The sequence below is a fragment of the Carettochelys insculpta genome, chromosome 13 (assembly GCF_033958435.1).
Source record: "Carettochelys insculpta isolate YL-2023 chromosome 13, ASM3395843v1, whole genome shotgun sequence".
NCBI lineage: Eukaryota > Metazoa > Chordata > Testudines > Carettochelyidae > Carettochelys > Carettochelys insculpta.
In genome coordinates, this window is record NC_134149.1 from 21179293 (window position 1) to 21195123 (window position 15831).

The window sequence follows — 15831 nt, forward strand, 5'->3', positions numbered from 1 at the left end:
AGGAGTACGAATACTAGCATCCTGGAAGAGTTGAACGTGACCAGCATTGAAGCCATTATTGTTCACCAACAACTTTGTTGGACTGCTTCAGATCAGTGCCTCCCAAAACAAATTCTGTTTTCCGAGTTGAAGGAAGGACGAAGGAGCATTGGGAGCCAGAGGAAGCAATATAAGGACGTTCTGAAGGCACACATGGAAAAAGTACAGAATTGGTGTCAACACTTGGGAGAACCTTGCCTAGGACCATTCCCAGTGGAGAGCAGTAATCCATTAAGGGGGTGGCACAATTTGAGCAGTTCCGCCTCAGTGAAGATGAGGAGAGGTGGAGAAGAAGAGTATCAAAAACTGCCCCGTGCCCCTCTAACTGCTACCAACACCTGTCCCTTCTGCGATAAGACCTCTGACTCCAGAATTGGGCTAATCAGCCATCGATGGACTAACAAATAGGAGGGTGATATGAAGATGTCCTACTCATTATCAAGTGGCATCCAAGAAGATCCCCTTTTAGTCATCTCCAGTGCTGCCAACAGACTCTCTGTGCTCCGGGCAAGGGGTGATGGAGGGTCCTGCTCTGCACCCCGCAACAGGGTCAGGGCCTCAAGTGGAAGGAGCAGGGCAAGGGGCCACCAACTCTTAGAGCTACCTGGACCATGGTGCTCACCCCAGCCCTCAGGGCTACCTGGAGCAAGCCACAGAGTTCTCCGACAGTGATTTAAGGGTCTTGGGGCTCTGGCAGCCGAGAGCTCTGGGCACTTTGTCTTGCTGGGACCCACGCCAGTTGCCTACTCCCCAACCCTTCATTGGGCCTGGTCATCTCATTTCTAAGCTGAAAAGTTAGTCTTTTTAATCTCTCCTCATTTGGTAGCCATTCCATACCCCTAATAATTTTTGTTGCCCTTTTCTGAACTTTTTCTCTAATGCCACAACCTTTTTTTTTTTGTTTTTTTTTTTTTTGTGTTCAGATGAGGTGACCACATTTGCACTCAGTATTCAAAATCTGAGCATACAATGGATTTATATAGAGGCAATGAAATACTCTCTGTCTTCATTACAGGGAAGATCAACACTGCTGTAGCTGATCTTCAGGAGTTTGGTTTAGCATGCCTGGTAGGGAACCAAATTCGCAGTGTACCCCATTGGTGCCAGTACTCTTGCTCCTCATGAGGAGTAAAGGAAATCAGCAAGAGGTTTGGTCCCATCGACTGCTCACACTGGACACAGCATGGAGCTCGAATTAAGGTAGACTCCAGCAATGTAATTCATGTAGCTGGAGTTGCGTATCTTAATTTGACCTTCCCTTTTAGTGTGCACTTTCCCTTATTCTCCATCCCTTTCTTAATGATTCCCAACATTGTTTGCTTTTTTGACTGACACTGCATACTGAGTTGATTTTTTTTTTCAGAGAACTATCAGTGATAACTCCAAGAGCTCTCTCTTGGGTGATAACAGCTGATATAGTCCCCATCATTTTAGACATACAATTGGGATTATGTTTTCCAATATGCACTACTTTGAATTAATAAAAATTAAAATTTATTGCTATTTTTCGCCTAGTCACCAAGTTTTATGAGAACCTTTTGAAGCTATTCACAGTCTGATTTGGAATTAACTGTCTTGAGTAGTTTTGTATCATCTGCAAATTTTGCCACCTGACTTGTTTACCCCTTTCTTCAGACATTTATGAATATGTTGAATAGGATTAGTCCCAGTATGGGCCCCAGGAGACATCACTAGTTACTGCTCTCCCTTCTGAGAACTGACCATTTATTCCTACTCTCTCTTTCCTATTTTAGGTGTTTTGTTTTGTTTTTTAAATTGCATGAGTTTGGATTAGTCTAGTTTAAAGAATGTTACAGGTATTGAACCCCCCACTTCAAGCTCTCCCCTCTAAACTCTCTCACAAAACTCCCCCATTAGCTACTCCTGTTCTCTAGCTCCTCTGGTCACTTAGCAGCATGCTTTTTAAAGCCCTGGCTTTACTGAGTAGCCATGCCTCTGGTTAAGGCTTGATGGGTGTTAAAGGGATTAGGTATCAAAACCTTGTTAAGAGGCTCTGAGCCTTGCCTAGCATGCTGCTAGCCTTAACACATGGTCCAACAAACAAACAAGCTCAGCACAGTATCTTTGAGGCAAGCCACAAACATACCACAAACACACGCACTAGAGAGAACCTCTTACTGGAAGGATCACTTAATCACTTCTCCTTCACCTAGAGAACTCCCTTGCAAAGCTCCTGTCAGCTGCTTCTGTTTGCGAACAATTTTTTTTATCATTTTAGACTTTTGCAGTGTCAGATATTTTTAGTGTATGTTGTAAAAAACTATTCTTAAACTTTTGCTGCAGTTCAATTTTATTCCTTTTCACAGAAAACATTAGTGTTTGTTGTTTGGATGTTCAGATTAACTAAACAGTCTCTTACTCGGGGACCAACAGCCGCCATCGGCCCCAGGGCAAGGTGGAAAGGGGCGCCTGGCTCTGTGCCTCAAATGTGGTGGGGCCAAGGGCAGAAGGAGCAGAGCCTAGAGCAGGTAGCCCTTACCATTGCTCAGACCATGGCACTGCCGCACCCCCCCCACATGGCCGCCCTCGATCTTAGAGCTGTGTGGAGCAGCCCAGTAGAAGTATTTCCAAGGAGCTCACAGTTCTGTCCTCTGATGCCTTGGGTCCCTTAGTGCTCTGGGGCAACTGTCCTCTTTCCTTCACCTCCTCCCACTGTGGTTGGTGGGCCTGCCTTTACCCAATGGAGCTCAATCAAGATTAAGGATTTTAGGTGCTATTATAGTAGAATTCATTTGGGGTGTAATCTGGCCTTTTTGTAATTGAAGAGGGGCTGGGCTACGTCATTTACAAATATCCTCTCCAGATGCTAAGTAGATAACACACTGAAAGTTGATAGGTGATCTTCTTGTAGGACTAATTCGTTTTTTATCTCCCTTTTTTCTAATTGCAAAGCATCTATACAAAGTCAGTTCATTGTAAGGGTATTTTAACATCTGGTATATGTTAAAGATATTGAGTCGTAAGGCATCTGTTCAGTTGCTAAGAAACTCATATGCCTTAGTTTGAAACCTTCATTGTTAAAAGGAGTTTAAATCCCTGAATAATTTTATCAGTCGGAGATAAAATTAAAGCTGTTGACAGTTGCGTCTTCATAGTTGGTATAAATGAATGGTATAATAATGGAACATTAACAAGATTTGGGATATTTGTTTTCTTAAGCATTACAGAATCTTCACGTGTTTTTGCTCTTAATGTATGCAAGTGAAAATTTTCAAGATAAATCCTTCATTAACTTAACCAGGCTTCTTCTTTCTTATATGTGCAGGCAATTCTATTGTTTTCCCTCTCTTATAGACTATTTAGTACTGTCTAGCTCAGGGATTCCCAGCGTATGGGTTGGGACCCAAACATGAGTCACTGTTAGATTTTCTAAGGGTTACTGGCTGGGCAGCTCTGAACCACATGTGTCTATTTAAGGAGCCATTTGCAGCTCCCACCACTGCTCCCGCTCATTCCTTCAGTTCCCAATCCCTGTCTTGCTGTGCTGAAATGAAATTCAGTTTAATGGCCAGCAGGAGGGCTTAGCCGTTAAACCAATTAAATTGAGTCCTATTTCAGTGCAGAAGGACAGGGAACTGCCTGTGCTGCAAGTGGGGGAAGGAAGGGAGTAAGAGGGCTGTGGAGAGCTGCACAGAGGAGGCAGCAGCCCAGCAAAGAAGCAGCGTGGGGCAGCAGTGTCGCTTGTGTGAGGTGGCAGGGGACATTTTGGGACTGTGAGGGTTTTAAGCCTGGGGGTGTGGGAGGCAGCGTTTTGAATTGCCTTGGGTCAGAGATTTACTGAATTGTCAAAATGGGTCACCATCTCAAAGGTTGGGAACCACGCTATATTTCATGTCCAGGTAACAAGTAATTCATATTGCTGTATAGACTGTAAAAGAACTATGTTACATTATTGTGGAGAATTGTGTGATTAACCTAGGTAAAAAAGGTTAATCTTTGAAATCACCTTCAAAATTGAGAGCACCCTGTAAATGAGAAGTAATACTACTATTACACAAGACAAAGAGCCAACCACTCTCTCAACTTTCTTTGAGTCATTTGGACTTTCTGGTGTTTAAGCCCTCTCAGAACGCAGCCCAGAGTTAATATATTGGGTTTTTGGCCTTTTTTTAAAATCAGTAGCTCTCTGCATTAACCATTTCCATTGTTTTACCTGGCAGTATTTGTAGCTAAAATTCTTACAATGGGCAGGCTTTGACCTTTTATAGCTTAATGGCACTGGTAAGTGTATACTGTGCAGACCATTGATACTTGCTCAACTGTCTTGCTATTGTTTGAATGAGTCTTCAAAATGAATTACAGTGAGCTATTGAGTTAGGATGAAAGGTGATATTTAAAACGAACCGGTGGGAAGCATGAAGTAATCCCTCTATCACAGAAGTTCAAACTTCCTAATGCAGATAATTGTATTTTTGAAATCAGGAGTGCCATCTCACTGGTATTAAGTGGTTAATAACAAAATGCAGTAATTGTAGTTAATTCAGGGGAAATATTTATACTTTATAAATAAATATTTTAGCACATCCTAGATAATTGCTGTTTTTATGCTTTTAGGCCATGAATATAGTTGTTCCCTTCATGTTTAAATATGCAGTAGACAACCTCAACCAGATGTCTGGAAACATGCTGAACCTGAGTGATGCACCAAATACAGTGGCAACCATGGCAACAGCTGTTTTGATTGGCTGTAAGTGTGATTCCTTAATCTGTCAACAGGTGTTGACTTTCTGCAGTGAGGTTTTAGAATATTAGAGCTCATGACCTTTTTTGCTGCTAAGCATTGAAGATGGTTATTCTAATATTTTTTTCCTACTTCTGTTGATACTGAGCTTTCTGTGGCCTTAGTTTTGTTTCCCAGTTCGGGGGCAGGGGGGAGAGTTCCTTATAGAATTAATTTCTAATAATGAATCCTCTAACAAGTTGACCCACCAGTATGTTTGTAGTAAACAGCCACAAACAAAAGCCAAATTAAAAATGAATAAATCAAAAAAGTACACGTTGGAGCAGTAAGTGCTACAAATACCCTTTGTATAAAAATAGCCATTTATAAGGGAGGAACAACCTCTTCCCTCTATCATACTTATTTATCAAGGCTGTTTTGAAGTTGAGTAAAATAAGTGACTTAAGAAGAATCTTATATTCTTCTTCTTCAGATGGTGTGTCAAGAGCTGGGGCTGCCTTATTTAATGAAGCTAGAAATGCAGTATTTGGGAAAGTAGCCCAGAATTCTATCAGAAGGATAGCAAAGAATGTCTTTCTCCATCTGCATAACCTGGATTTGGGATTCCACTTGAACAGACAAACGGGAGCTCTGTCAAAAGCTATTGACAGGGGAACAAGAGGCATCAGCTTTGTGCTCAGTGCTTTAGTATTTAATCTGGGACCCACTGTTTTTGAAATGGCACTTGTGAGTGGAATTCTGGTAAGTGTTACTTATTCATGAAGCATCCTGTAAATTGAAGGATCAGGTCTCACTTTTTTGGGATTAACATCATCTAACATTGAATTTCCTTTGCAACAAAACTTACAAAACATAGCATTTGGAAGATACCAGTACAGAAAGCATAAAAGAGCGCACGCTGTTAATATTAAACTTAGCTATTTTAAAACTCATTATTTTAAGCTAACTTTAGGTACAATACATGCTGCTGGGTAACCTAATTTGCAGTTTTTACGGTTATATTTATATGGTATTCTAAATGTTTTATCTCTCTCGAATGTTGTATGGAAAAGTTAACAATGTCAAAAGGGCAAAATGACTATACATGAACTGATGTCTGGTGTGTGAAGTGCTAATAAACTGGATGAATATAGGAAAAAATCCTATGGGTTTGAAATTAATTTTTAGCCCCTTGTCTTCATGAGTATTTTTGTTTGTGTTGTCCCTTATCTTGGATTTTTACATTAAATTTGATTTTACACCTCACAAACATTGTTGATTAAATAATTTGATTAAATGTAGCAGCCTAAAAATATGTAAATTTGTGTCCTGGTATCATTTGATGATGACCCTGTCAGAGATGCCAGCCTTGGTATCCCATTCATCTGCTTCTCACTCAGCCTCCTACAGCTTTTTTCACACTGTCTCCAAAAGCTATGTATACTCAGAGTGGATTACAGTGGGAACAGCATTCCAAGGCACATCTGTAAGGCCACTACTCTGTCACTTAAGACTCACCATTTTTTGCAAAGCTTTGAAGAAATTTGCAGACTAAGACGCTTAGAACAAAATAATCATTTAAAAAAAATTTGAAAGCCTTTTCTCACCATTTTGTGTACTAGTGGTTGCTGAGTCGTTTCATTATCTCATTGATATTACCTCTGTCCTTCCTTAGCCAGCACCCTTTCTCTAACCCAGTTAGATCAAGGCTGATTATTAGTTTATAAACTGTTTGGGGTAAGGGCCATGTCTTTTAATTTCTTTTGGGAGGGACCTACCCAGTTTTTGGATGCTATGATACTTTTGAAATAATATTGGTATACTGAGTCATACTGAAGATTAGTATTTTTCTCCTTCAGTATTATAAATGCGGTGCACAATTTGCATTTGTAACCCTGGGGACACTCGGCACATATACAGCATTCACGATAGGAGTTACACAATGGAGGTAAGGCATTCCTTAAAACAAATCAGGATTCAAAGATTATTCCTCTCACTGTAACCAATACTCTTTGACTGTGAAAACCTTTATTTTACAGGACTAAATTTAGAATAGAAATGAACAAAGCAGATAATGATGCAGGTAATGCTGCAATTGACTCGCTGCTAAATTATGAAACTGTGAAGGTAAGACATCAAATCTCCTTTTGCTGTCTTTAACACTGTGATATAAGATATAGTTATCCACTAACATCTATATATTGCAGGTGAGTTTAGGGGTGTGCTACACAAGAGAGCATCTTTTAGCATCAATCCCTGTTTTCCATTTTTTTTGTCTTACAAAATCCTTCACTTTTTGGAACTTCAGCTCAATTTCCTGAAACAGTAGACCCCTGACTTATGTGAGGGTTACATTCTCGCAACTCCTGCATAAGTCAGATTTCCTGTGCAAAGCATGGGAGCCTGGAAAGTGATGAGAGCATCAGCCCTGGTCAGTTTTCTGGCTCCAAGGAGTCGAGGGGGATCTGGGGACCAGGCGGCAGCCTGGCTTCCAGCTCCCCTCCGCTTGCGGGAGCTGGGAAACTGACCAGCACGAGTGCTGGTGAATTACCAGGCTCTCACCGTGAGGGGAGCTGAGAACCAGGTGGCAGCGTGGCTCCAGGCTCCCCTGTACTGACAGGAGTGAGGAAACTGACCACTTCATCTCTGGTCAGTTTGCTTGCTCCAGCTGGTGTGGAGCCAGGCTCGGCTTCTCTCAGCTGGGGGAAGCGGGGAGAAGCTGCAGTGGCACAGCTGTCTGTCCATCCAGCTTCCCCAAGGTTGGAGAAGCCACTGCGAGGCAGACAGCTGTGGTGCGGCTTCTCCCAGCCGGGGAAAGCCAGGGAGAAGCCCCACTGCCACGGCTGCACACTTGGCTTCCCCCAGCCAGAAGGCAGCTTCAAGGTGCACTTAACTTGCATTAACGCAAGTGAAGCACAACTCGAAGTCATGCGTTTTGTGATGCGTAGTTTTAGTTAAAACAATATCTTGTTTGCAAATGATAAAGTCTGATGAATAACTTATTCCAGCTATTTTCCAAACAAAACAAAATAAAAAAAGCAGTCATGGCACTTTAAAGACTAACAAAATAATTTATTAGGTGATGAGCTTTTGTGGGACAGACCCACTTCTTCAGATCTAGAGAAGTGGGTCTGCCCCATGAAAGCTCATTACCTAATAAAATATTTTGTTAGTCTTTAAAATGTTACATGAATGTGTTTATTTTTTAAAGGAGACGGACTATTACGGCTACCTCTCTGTTACCATTCAGCTGTCTTCCAGTGTTTCTTGTCTCTGTAGCACTTTTGTAGAAGAGAGATTCTCATATGGACTATGTCCTGTCATAATACCCATCCCTATGCACAGTCTTAAAGTGTTATGTTGCAGGCAGACTGTCAAGAAGGGACATGAAAACCATTGGTAGTTCATGGACCACAGTCTGAGAATTACTGATTTATATCAGTACAGATGCCTAAGCTAATTTCTAAGCTAAGGTGCAAGAAATGGTTCTTTGGGCATTAGTAGAAACAGAAAGGTGGTGGGGGAAGGCATTTTATTTTTTTGGTGTTCATTTCCAGCCTAGGTGAAGTGAGGCTTTATGGTCAGACATTCAGATCAATTATATGTTAAAAAATGTAGTTCTCTGAAAATGGATAATGGTCTAATCTAGATAATGTGAAAACTGCATGCAGGGGATGGTGATACAGCCATTCCTCAGTAAGCAGTGGGAAGCTTTTTCTAGTGAGTGCTTGACCCTACGTTGACAATTTCTGCAAAATTTTCAAAGTTTATCTAAAACAAAACAACCCTCACCCCTTATGGTTGTTGAAGACCATCTTCTAAATATAAACCATTTTCGTGCCATCTTTCTGAGCCAGCAGCAGGACAGTGTTGTTTCTAATTCTGTACATCAGCCACTGTATCTATATGAGAAATAAGACTAAATATCAGCAGTGGAAAGGGACCAGGACTGATTGCTGTGAGCAACCCCGACACTGCTAGAGACATATCAGTTTTAGGCTTCCACTGCTTCTGAAATCTGTAAGTAGAAAGGCACAAGTAGTGAAGTTTTCTGTTGAGAAGGATCTAAAAATGAAGATTGGATGAAGAGTAAAATCATGAGGACCTTGCCATCTGAAGAGCATTTGGGGAAGTTCCAGAAGATAGATAAGATTGTTAATCAACACAAAAGATGAATCACTCAAGCTAGGTCCAATAAGAGCACTCTGGTGCAGATACCAGGTGGGCTCTGGTCATCTAACAAGGTCATGGCCCTGGCCTTTGCTGGCTGGGCTTTTAGAATTGTCTTTGGGTATTAGGTTTAATTGTCCAATGAGTAGGTATCTAGTATGCTTTTGAACCCCGACTCGTGCATAATTAATGTTACAATTAATCTTATGTTTAGCTAAAGTACTGCAACCCCAGTACATTTTAAAGAATGACATACTTTTTCTACCTTTGTCTATGCTGTAGTATTTCAATAATGAAAAATATGAAGCCCAGCGATATGATGGATTTTTGAAGACCTATGAAAATGCATCACTGAAGACTACCTCTACTTTAGCTATGCTGAACTTTGGGCAAAATGCTATATTCAGCATTGGCTTAACAGCCATTATGGTACTTGCAAGTCAGGGAATTGTTGCAGGTAAATGATTTGCCTCTAAGTAAAACACAAGTCCCCCTGTGCATTAATAGTAGGATTGGAGTAAGGTATTTTAGAGAGGGCTGTCTATGCTGTGAGATTAGGTTGAGGTATTCATCATTAGGTCGAATTTGAGTGTATCTACACCATCTTAAAGGATTTTGAAAATTGTCCCCTGTGCTCCATATGAATGAGTGGAGTAAAGGTTGAGGAGACATTCACATAGTAAATTAGGGCAGTATAAACACTGTATTTTAATTTGGAGTTAAGAGAGTCAGGTGATGATCTAGAGTATTCCATTGTGAATGCTCTGCTCTAGTGAGCACTTTGAACTTCACTGATCTTCAGCCAGCTCAGCAGGAAAAGTCCCAGGAACTTTTGAACGCTCCTTTTCTTTAGGAGCTGTATGGAGAGCTCATGAGCACAGCTGAGCATGCTTGCCCAGTGTCAAAAGCCTGCACCATGCAGGGTTTAGGACAGGCATGCACTAAGTGGCAGGTGTGAAATTTTGTAAGCGGGGGGGGGGGGGGGGGGAGGGGGCACAGCATGATTGGGCTGCCCTCCTCTGCAACATAGCCTCCATTGCCTTTCCCCTGCCACTCTGCTCCTGTTGTGCTGACTTCTGCAGGGAACCATCTCATGGCTGCTTGCTTTCTTTTTCCAGAGACAACAGCTCACTCTGGGAGTCTCTCCAGGGAGGAGGGTGTGGCCTTGCTGCAGGACAGCCGTTTCATTAATGAATCAATGACCCTCCTGCAGGAAAGAGAGGAGGAGCTGAGTGTATGGGTGAACTCTGGCTCAGCTTCACCCAGCCTACCCCATGCCCAGAAGGAGAGCCTGGGGGAAGAGTGTGGTTAGAGAAGCAGGCAGGCTTTACACGCTGTGAAGACTAAACAGCTCGGCTCCCAGGCCAGACCAGATCAGCAACTACCAGCTACTTACTCCCTACTCCCACTTGGCAGGGCCCTCAAGAATACTAAGTCCCCCTTCAACAGTGTGCTCAGATCTCCCAAATACTGGCTGTGGGCTCTGGGTCCATCAGTGGTTTGCTTTACAAGTGCTAATTCTATTTTATACTTAACTCCTTGAGGCACCTGAACTGGGTTTGCTTCAAAGCTCCTGAGCATTTCATCGCTGCTGAGAATCCCTTACAATAAGTTACAAAATTAGCTCAATTGCTGTCCACCTTTCTGTTAAGTGCCTGGGTCAGAGAAATGATCACGTGGGTCCAACTGATAAAAAACTAGATGTATAAATTTTTTTGCTGGTGTGTCTTCCTTGAATGAACTAAAAATAAAAGCCAAGCTTTTCAGAAGAGAAAGTGGCATACAGAAAGCTGATTTATCTGCTGTCTCCCCGCTCACCCCCAGGGCCTCCACCTCCACCGTTGCTGAGGGAGCACAGCACAGCACTTCCAGAAGATCACCGCTCGCTTCCAGGACTTTTGGGGCAGGGAGCTCTGCTAAATTGCAGGGACAAAAAGTGGGGCCCGATGTAAAAAGTTTGCTCTCCGCTGGTTGAGAAGATTGTGGGTCTGATTGCTGGGGATGGGAAGTGGGTGTAAAGTGGGGGAGAATAAGTGTCTGGGTAGGCACAGTTCTGAACCAGTAAAAGAAATGCTGATATTTATGCCAGAACCTCACGAGGAGTGGTGGACAAGAGGCACACCACAGACACACAGCAGTGCTGTGTGAAAATAAAGGAGCTTAAAGAAGCATATCAGAGGACAAGACAAATTCTGAGCCACAGACATGGAAGGCTGACACCATGCACCCATAGCCACCTGCAACAAGGTTTTCATCCCATGAGGCATTGTGACCCTAGTCTAAAATTCCAGTCTGTTGAAGGGAATGTGGGCTAGCTACCCACAATGCATTACTCCTTGAGTCTGTGCAACCCCTCGCAGTGAGGATGTGCTCCGTGGACCACAGCCGTCTAGCGGGGGGGTGTAAAATTGCGTTTGTTAAATCATATGGTCAGCATTGAATTATATAAAATTGACCTAATTTTATAATATAGACATGCCCAAAATGTGATACTACTGCATCTGATGCTGTCAAAACAAAAAAGCAGTCAAGTAGCACTTCAAAGACTTAACAAAATAATTTATTAGGTGATGAGCTTTTGTGGGACAGACCCACTTCTTCAGATCTACCTACAGCTTCTGATGCTGTAATTTTAAATTATTGTTGTTTTAGGAGTGGATGTTTGGGTGTAACTTTGTGGTGAGGTTTTCTTTTGGTTTTTCGCTTTTTCATGTAGGTAATGCTCCAACTGAGCTGTCCTAGCCAGAAGTAAAACAAACTAGCAGATCAAAATAAAACTTGGATGTATCAGAGCATAAGATATATTACGTGCTTGTCTGTATTACTGGATGGCAGGCATTTTTATTAAATGCAATTTTTGTCACTTTGTTTTAGTTTTAACTTCTGTCACAATGACACAAGTTCTTCAAAGTCTGTTTATCTCACCCTTGAAATATTTTGTTGGACATGGCTGATATGAAGTATTTGCCCTCTCATTTGATACCATTATATTTTCATTGGCTACATCTACACTAACCAAAAACTTTGAAATGGCCATACAAATGGCCATTTCGAAGTTTACTAATGAAGCGCTGAAATACATAATCTGCGCCTCATTAGCATGTGGGCGGCCGCGGCACTTCGAAGTGGCCAGAGTCCTTTCGAAAAGGAGCCTCGTCTGGACAAGCTGCGTCAATTTCGAAGTGCCACAGCCGCCCGCATGCTAATGAGGCACTGAATATGTATTTCAGCGCTTCATTAGTAAACTTCGAAATGGCCATTTTTTGGCTAGTGTGGACACGGCCATTCTGTCGCATATGTGTGGGATAGTGAGACCTATGCTTTAGAAGAAACTGGTTCTTCTCTTTAAAGGAAAACATATTACACTTACAAATTCACTGATTCTAGATGAATAACTTCGTGAGTCTCTGACATTTTAAATTAGGAAAGATAATTGCTGAACACTTGTATTTTAAAAATCCCAGTCATCTAAGAGTGGTAACTGTATGAAAACTCTGTTCTGTTTACGTTGCAACAGAAATGTTCCATCTAATCGTCAGACTCTTGCGCCATTGAAAATTATGTCCATGAATTTAAATGTTAATTTGCTGTTATTGCAGTGCACATGGAGGAGGGGAAGCCTTCCAGTTTGAGTATACCTAAGAATATTGACGTTAACATATTTTAATTAATTGTGGCAACAGTTTAAATTGAAATCAAATATTTTACAATGGTCAGGAAAATGTTATGGTGATGCACCTTACACTGAAAAGCTCCATTAATTGTTACAAAAGATCCATGGGCAGTGGTAGTTCAAAGACTTGCAGATGGCAAAGTAACTCATGTTGAAAAGACTATCGTTGATGGGGTTCTTGGTTTTTTGAGGATGGTAAGGTCGTGGAACTAGACGGGTATAATGAAAACTTATTACAAATAAGTCTTTCCACCAGTCAGTTGCTCTTCTGTGCTTGTTCATTCTGAGACAATACTGGAACTATACATACACTACCACTTACGTCACTCAGGGGTATGAGTAGCCCGTCTCCCTTTGTTTGTCCTACCAAGATAAGTACCTCCAGGTTTGGGAGGTGAATTAATTCTTTCAATGGGAGAGCTCTCTCCTGTTGGCTTAGAGTGCCTAGCTCTGTTTAAAAAGCCCTTCTCTGGAGGTAGATCTTCTACTTGATAGACTTATCTAGACTCATTTATTATTGTGGTACGTTATGGTAGCTATTAATCTAAGGAATCAGACATTTAAATAGAAAAAGATTCAGTAGGAAACATAACTTAGCAGCACACTTGTACGCCTTGCCTTTCATAGTATGTATTGAAGAATTACAAAAATATATATAAAAATGACTATTATACTTGTTGACACAAGGCTTTTTGCTGGGCATTTTATTACGATTAGGTAATCATTTCCATCGCTTACCTGTGCAAGATTGTTTCCCTACACGACGTACTGTACTCTAATATGTAGTTTAAATTATTCTAGTGAAGCTCCATCATTAGTTTCAAGTGGCTATTTTCCAATCTTATTAGAATTCCAGTTTTAAAAAAAAAAGTCTACATGTTTTATTTTTCTTTACTGACTTCCATCCCTCCTCTCTGTTACCATATTAAACAATGCCTCTTCCATCGTGGAATGGGATGGAATAACCATTAAATATTTGTAGACTAACATGACAGCAGAATAATCCCATTTGGTCGTCATATTAATTAAGTGGAACGAAAATATCTCAGGCATAACAAAGCACCAGAATGATGCCCTAACGTGGTAAACGAAGATTTCTCTTGACATGGGAATTCTTGCGTGACCGACATTGGCATAATTTTGTCTGTGTGCCTGCCCTTCTTTCTACACATGAAGGATAGGCCAGAATAAGGAAGGCAAGGTAGTAGAGTACACAGCATTGTGACAGAACCTTGGCTGGTGAAGTATCTGACTATTGCAGCCAGTGTAACCTAGGTCAGGTCCCAGCTGGCCTGTAAACAGGGGAGTAGAAGAGTGGTTTGGAGGTCTTTTAATATCTGTTCTTCTCGGCTGAATGTAAATTGAAAACCTCTGAGGATTGACCAAATAGTTTTTCCTCATAGCTTGGGCCAGTCTGTCTTTTAGGCTGTTCTTTGAATATCTTCCAGCTAATTGTATTTAGTACAGTATCACACAGTACTGTGGTATTTCACACAGTATCTTAAGTCTGATCTTACTAGAGTCGCATAGAAAGTTAATATTCCCTCTCTTATCCAAGAAATGATGCTCTGATTAAGCCTAACTGTATTTCTAAGATTTTTTAGAACCCATTGAAAAGAGAAAAACAATGGAGTTTGCAACATCATCTAATGTTCTGTAATACCATGAGCTATCTGTTTCTTAATTAAATTAGCATTAGAGAGGCCCATGGCATTTCATTGGACAAACTCTGCTGCTCCAAGAATGACTTTTCTTTTGTATTGTTAAACAGTTTTGTCCTGTTGTAAACGTAGCATAGTGCAGACTAGGCTGGATTTGCCACTAACAGGCCTAAAATATTTATGTTCCGTACTGGTAAAATATTTAAGATGAATGCTGTCTCTCCCTATCTTTATTTTAAGGGAACTTGACAGTTGGGGATCTGGTGATGGTGAATGGATTGTTATTCCAGCTTTCTTTACCACTTAACTTCCTGGGAACAGTGTACAGAGAGACCAGGCAAGCTCTCATAGATATGAACACCTTGTTTACCCTGCTCAGCATAGACACAAGAATTAAAGTAAGTGATTTAGAAAGTACTTCAATACTTCATTCATAAAATTTTGTGCCAATGTTTTTGCTTCATTCTCTGTTAATTTTTAGTGCTCATTTCTGTTCTACAAGGTGATGCAGTATAAGGTAGCTCTGTACATTCTTTGCTTTAAGTGCAGTTAGTGGAATAGTTTTTGCTTTTAACTTACAAAGCCTGTTAGTAAAAGAGAATATTATTTCACAGAGAAGTTGTATTGGTATTGAGGTTTTTTTATTTTAGTGTTTTGTACCATGCTCTTAAGTGATTTAGTTGTAATTAATGATGCAGAATTTATTACACGAAAAAGCTGCCTAGAAGCTGACTGATTAGAGGGGAAGTTTTTGACCTTCAGGGGAGGAGAGGAATGAACCATAATCTTCACATGTATGGCTAAAATAGATAACTTTGTTAAAGCTAAAGCATCTGTCTTTCACTTTTTGAATTAAGAATTTGACTGTTAAGCTTGTTGAGCTGTTTGAAATACATTCTGGGCAGTTTATAAAATGGCACTCTTTTTTTAATAGGACAAAGAGCTGGCTCCACCGCTGCACATCACGCCACAGACTGCTACCATCGCCTTTGATAACGTGTATTTTGAATACCTTGAGGGGCAGAAAGTCCTTAATGGAGTGTCTTTTGAAGTCCCTGCAGGAAAGAAAGTGGCCATTGTAGGAGGTAGTGGGTCAGGGTGGGTAAATGGACTTTGCGAAATTCTGCATCATTGATTGACGTTCGAACATATGATTTTATTCTGCTTTGAACGTTTTTTCTGATGTGCTTTTATGTTGATTGAGTTTACAAATTTGACACTAAAATTTCACCTTCTCTCAATTTTAGAAAAAGCACAATAGTAAGATTACTATTCCGCTTCTTTGAACCCCAGAAAGGAAACATATATGTTGCTGGTCAGAATATACAAGACGTCAGCTTGGAAAGCTTGAGGAAGGCTATAGGAGTTGTACCTCAGGTATAGTGTTTTATAATATCCCAGAAGTTGTCCTTGGTAGTATAACTTAAGATATTCAAAAACTCTAGGTCAAATGGAAAACAGGCTTAACACAGTGACATCATCAGACTTAGTGTGAAAGTCTCTATTCCTTTAGTGTTTCAGGAAATCTGATGAAGTGAGTCTGTGCTCACGAAAGCTCATGCTCAAAACTTTTCTGTTAGTCTATAAGGTGCCACAGGACCCTTCGT

The 15831-nt window shown here is 41.0% G+C and overlaps 1 protein-coding gene across 1 annotated transcript in view; it reads left to right on the forward strand.

The window, feature by feature from the left end:
* Positions 1 to 15831, forward strand: part of ABCB7 (ATP binding cassette subfamily B member 7) — a 95054-nt gene that overhangs the window by 55912 nt on the left and 23311 nt on the right. Inside the window, exons 5-12 of the mRNA XM_075007721.1 lie at positions 4615 to 4747; positions 5214 to 5482; positions 6580 to 6668; positions 6760 to 6847; positions 9173 to 9347; positions 14465 to 14622; positions 15159 to 15322; positions 15472 to 15601. Of these exons, the coding sequence (XP_074863822.1) occupies positions 4615 to 4747; positions 5214 to 5482; positions 6580 to 6668; positions 6760 to 6847; positions 9173 to 9347; positions 14465 to 14622; positions 15159 to 15322; positions 15472 to 15601 (1206 nt within the window). The remainder of the gene's footprint in view (positions 1 to 4614; positions 4748 to 5213; positions 5483 to 6579; positions 6669 to 6759; positions 6848 to 9172; positions 9348 to 14464; positions 14623 to 15158; positions 15323 to 15471; positions 15602 to 15831) is intronic.